The following is a 5,391-nucleotide window of genomic DNA, read 5'->3' as shown; positions in this document are numbered from 1 at the left end:
ATTGTTTATTAGTTATCACAGCATTTTCTGACATGTCACTCATTACATCAGTTACCACCTCACAAGGGAAGTCGCTACTTTGAGATGCCTTGTCCTAGTATCGGTCAGTTGTATATACCTCTTTGCAACTGTGCAGTTGGGCAGATTGTCATGACAAATAGATTTCAGCAAAGAATCACCAGAGCTGCTGAATATAGTGATAGTTGTCCCATTGCATTTCTTATTCAGTTTCCACTGACTGCATCTTATATAGCAATGGTGTACAGCTTCATCCAATGAACAGCACACAATGAAATATCCTCTTGACATAACATTTGTTTGGTTAGACAGACCACCAACTCATCGTGTTGACTTTTATGCAAATGCATACTAAGCGTACTGAATGTGTGTGTGTGTGTGTGTGTGTGTGTGTGTGTGTGTGTGTGTGTGTGTGTGTGTGTGTGTGTGCATATATATATATATATATATATATATATATATATAGATATATATATATATATATATATATATACATATATACATATATATATATATATATATAAATATATATATATATATATATATATATATATATATATATACACATACATATTTACACATGGGGATGGGTTATCACTTCAACAGTAGCAATCATCTAGAGCCAATGTTCAGTAGTTCTCCCACACGACACTCACATGCACAGTCACATCTATGGCCAATTTAGGGTATCCAGTCCACCTACTCACAGACACACACACACACACACACACACACACACACACACACACACACACACACACTCACACACACACAAACACATACACACACACACACACACACACACACACACACACACACACACACACACACACACACACACACACACACACACACACACACACACATATTAAAACTAATAAACAACAAAGCCAATAAATCTAAATGTAGTACATTACATGAATAGAGCTACCTAGTTTTCTGAATGTCTTAAGAGAAATCAAACCTTCCCACTAAAATGATTTGCATGGATGTGAATTATTTTATCCAGTACCAGCAATGTTTGCACATGTTTAACTAGAGTCCAGATTTGCTGCTATACTCAAAAGAATGTTAAAAAAATAAATAATAAAAATAATTAAGCCAAAAAATGTTTTGCTCTCTACTTCTTAAAAAAATGTTAGTACATTTTCAAGTGTAATACGTTCCATGATAAGTAGTATTGGGTAATATGAGACCTTCAAGAAGCATTGAGGCCTTCAGAGCACCTTCTGTTGGTCTGAAATTGACCATTACCTCCTACATTTTGATATTTTTACTTGCATAAAATGCTTATTAAATAATACAAGCTACAGTTTTGGGGGTAACGAGTTCAAACTTCTCTTCATTACACTGTCAGTATGCAACTTATGCCATATTCTGATAACGAAGTCCTGCTTTAGAACCTGGAATGCAGGTATTTAATTGCTTGGGAGGACACAAGAGAGTTGTCTGGCAAAGAAAATTGGCATTTGCTTGTCAAAGAATCCATATAAAAGTGTTCAAAAGAAGCATGCTCGAGGAACCATGCATAATTTTTTTACTTTTTTATTATTATCTAACAAAGTACATGTTGAATACCAAAATGAAGATTACATTTTCTTTATCTCAAGTAGTAAAATGTGTTTATCATTAATGATATTTTTAGCTTGACTACATTTGCCTAGAAAGTTCTGTGTACTATGATGCTAGATGCGGTAAAGCAAATCCTATTATCACATTCTGTTCGCTGTGCGCTAAAACAAGTAATTACCAGCAAAAAATCTACAGCAAGCTGTCAGATGTCACATAAATCACATTTTGTAATATTGGTTGCCATATGCAGATCCTAACCATTGCTTGCATTTATGGATATCCAGAGAACTATTAAGTACTTAAGATCCACTCTGTTAACTGTCCTGTTTCCATGGAGCTTACCATGGTGGCAAAACATCGTGCATATTGCTAGTTACACTCTAAATTCTCTATTAAGATGTCAGAAAATAGTAGATGTTTAAACAGGCACTTTGATTTTAACTAACCATCACTACTTGTGTTTTAATTCACATAGTTGTTATTTTATCCATTTCAGATGTCTGGGCGTGCTGGAAGACGTGGTCAAGACCTCTTAGGCAAAGTCTTCTTCTACAACATTCCCCTCCCCAAAGTTCAGAGACTTATCAAAGCTAGTGTACCAAAACTAAAAGGACAATTCCCTCTAAGTATTTCTCTGATCTTAAGGCTCATACTTTTAGCTGAAAAGGCTGATGATGAAGCTGATGCTAAAGCAAAGGTAGGTCTTACAGCAGATAATATAAACCATGGAAAACAAAGATTTTTTTTAAGATATTATTTTTTAATTTTTGTGCATTCACAAAAACATATCCAAAACCTGTTTCTAAATATGGAGTTGAATTTCCTTACTGATTTTTACTGTATGAGTTTAGCAAACATAGCATATCTCTAACAGTATACTGTTTATTGGTCAAGGTTTACATGCACGTAAAAGAAGAAATGAAGCCTAAATGAACACAGTTTAGCTTAGGACTCTGACATCTGTTCTCGAGACAATATACAGTAGATGAAAAATGTAGAAATCTAAATAATCCTGACCTTTGCCTGCATTTTATTTTGAAATGAAGCTTTTCATTTAAGGTTTGATCACTTCTGTTTTGTGCTAATCTCTGGCTGCATTGTATTTTGAAGTGAAACTTTTCATTTAAGGTTTGATTGCTTCTATTTTGTGCTGATATCTGGCTGTATTTTATTTTGTATTGAAGCTTTTCATTCAAGGTTTGATCACTTCTATTTATTTATTTATTTTATTTTATTTTACATTTGTTTACCAGGATAGTCCAACTGGATACATGTCCATTTTCAGCGGAGGCCCGGGGAGAAAAGTTCCAAATAGCAAACTTACATAGATTACACAAGAAGTTGGATAACATTAGAACATATAAAATATAAAACAAAGTGATTATGTACAATGGCTTAATAGTGTTCCCTAGTAGGGACTCACAATTCTCATGGACAGACACAATGTAAAGCAAGCGACGTCAGATTGGATATAGAGCTTGGTGACATAGTTGCATGTTATGATATTTACAGATTATGCTTTCAGTTTATAATGGGGCAAAGCCAGTTCACTTTGAAATCTGTTTGAGGTTTTTTTGAAGAGACTATTTTGTATCTTATTCTTATATTACATTTGTTTTGTTTTAAGGTTTCTGTTCTGTTGGAGTTTTAAGAGGTCTTGGCTTGGGTCAGTTAAAAAAAGTTAGCAAAGAATTCCTTTGCAAACAGTGAGTAACATCAGTAAATTTGTGGGAAGAGCTGAGCAGCAGCATTGCTCTTTTAGTTAGAAATATCTCTAGCTAAAGTTTTTGTTTGGTGGCCTGCTTGCTGTACTGTGCCTGAATATTGGGCTGCATTTTATTTTTCCCACTCACCAGGCCAATTGTTGCTCTGTTCTTGAATTTGGTGGCTTTTGAGTTGCTCACCTCTGCTATAAATCTGATTTTGGACACCCCTTCCAGTTCCATTTCATCATCTCATTCTACTGAGCACAGATATATCATTTGGGAAGACCCGCCCCCTTAGTTTCTCAACCCTTAATTATCTTCCATTTCCTCCTTTCCCACTAACCTAAAAAATGCACTTTATTCAACAGTTTTATTGCATTTGTGTTTCTTCCTACTTTATTACTTTATTTTGCTTTGCTGCTTGTTCTTAAAAAGTGTTCAATTGCATTTATTCTGCTGCATTCATTACTGCTTGTTAGTAGCTTGATGAAATTGTAACTGTTATTGTGTTTTGGTTTAAGCACTTGGGCTTCAGGCCAGTTATTTTACATTAAGGTTTGTGGTCTACACCCTTGTGGGAGGAAAGGGTAGCTTCTGCCCTTCTGAGCTGAGAATTGCTGGTTGAAGGCTTATTGTGTCTGCTTATTTGAACTTTTTTTTTTCTGAAATTGGTGCACTTTGTTTGCTGTAGCATGGACTAGATTCAGACCTGCTGAATTTAGCTCTGTTTGTACAACTTGAGCACTAAACCAGGTCATCTTTTGCAGGAGAGGGTTCCCCAGCACCCTAGTGTAGGAGTGTGCAGTTAGAAATCATCTGATTGAAGATAGCTGGCACAGAACTCAGTTTTGAGCTTTTTATTGGTTAATTTGATAAAATCAGTTTGCTCTCATTTGCTGCATAAGCAAACCCAAGCCATCTGCTGATCTCTGCAAAACTTAAGTACAGTTGTAGCTGGCAGAGTTTGCTGATGACTGTAAACTGAGAGCGATCATTCAAATCCCTAGTGATGTTGACATCCAGCAAACCCCTAGCAATGTCAATATCTTGCAAAACTGGTGCCAAAGTCATGGTCTTAAACTTAATGCAAAAAATGCATTATCATCCTCTTCAGCAAGGATCATGTTCCTGCAAACTACCACATGAATAGCAATACCCTAAGCACACAGTCAGTGGTGAGAGATCTGGGCGCACAGGTTGACAGCAACCTTAACTTTGATCACCATTTTTTCACAGTGGTAAGAAGGGCGTTTTATATTGCTCATGTTATAAGTAATGGCATTGCCTCCAGAAAAAAACAGAGGTTATAACCACCCTGTACTCTTCCTTCATCAGGACAATAATTGAGTACAACACTCCCGTTGGTGTGTTCCTTTCCAAAGAACACCTGCAGCAATTGGAGAGACCACAAGGGTTCCTTATGAAGAAAATTCAGGGTCTTCAAGATCTGTCTTATGCAGACAGACTGTAATCATTGTCACTTTACTCTGTGTCATACAGACTACTCAGAGGTGACCTGTGCTTTACATATAGAGCAATCTCTGACCCAGCTTTGATGGAAATGCTGCACATTTACAAGTCAAATAGCACACGAGTCACTCATTCAAAGGACATTAATCTGGTATGTGACATCAACAGAACTGGGTGGAGAGACAGATTTGTCTCACAGAGGTTGCTCCACCTTTGGAGCAACCTTCTTATTCATGTTAAACAAAGCCCCTCATTGGCCCAATTTAAGCGCAAATTGGACGACTGGATGGATAACCAGAAATTCACCCTGAGGTTCCACCTGTGTCCTTCTTGGACAAAGACAATACATGCTGATTTTAGTTTCTGCTTGTAGCAGACACCCTTGGGAACATGGGTTGAATTTGGCTAGGCTTGTAAGTGCCCTGGGGATGTGAGCCTAGTAACCTCATATGATCCTATGAAGGAAAAATTATGTAAGTTAATTTGCATTTTTAGAACAATAAGATGGTATTGGATGATGTATGCTGCACCCCCCACCCCCTCTGTTTGGACAGTACTAGTCACATCCAGTAAAATGCAATATTCTGTGGTCACATTACTTCATCTAGACTTATTCTGTTGAATG

At 36.7% G+C, this 5,391-nt stretch overlaps 1 protein-coding gene across 1 annotated transcript in view; it reads left to right on the top strand.

Annotated features, from left to right (window-relative positions):
• The first annotated feature begins 2,086 nt into the window (after positions 1 to 2,086).
• LOC122802345 (probable ATP-dependent RNA helicase DDX60) overlaps positions 2,087 to 5,391 on the top strand; it is a 270,630-nt gene continuing 267,325 nt past the window's right edge. The window contains exon 1 of the mRNA XM_044071982.1: positions 2,087 to 2,287. Within this exon, the coding sequence (XP_043927917.1) occupies positions 2,087 to 2,287 (201 nt within the window). The remainder of the gene's footprint in view (positions 2,288 to 5,391) is intronic.

This window comes from Protopterus annectens, chromosome 5.part0, assembly GCF_019279795.1.
Source record: "Protopterus annectens isolate FY-2018-M chromosome 5.part0, PAN1.0, whole genome shotgun sequence".
In the NCBI taxonomy this organism is placed as follows: Eukaryota; Metazoa; Chordata; order Ceratodontiformes; family Protopteridae; genus Protopterus; species Protopterus annectens.
Note: the sequence above shows the minus strand (reverse complement) of the source record. Positions and strands in the feature narration are given on the sequence as shown.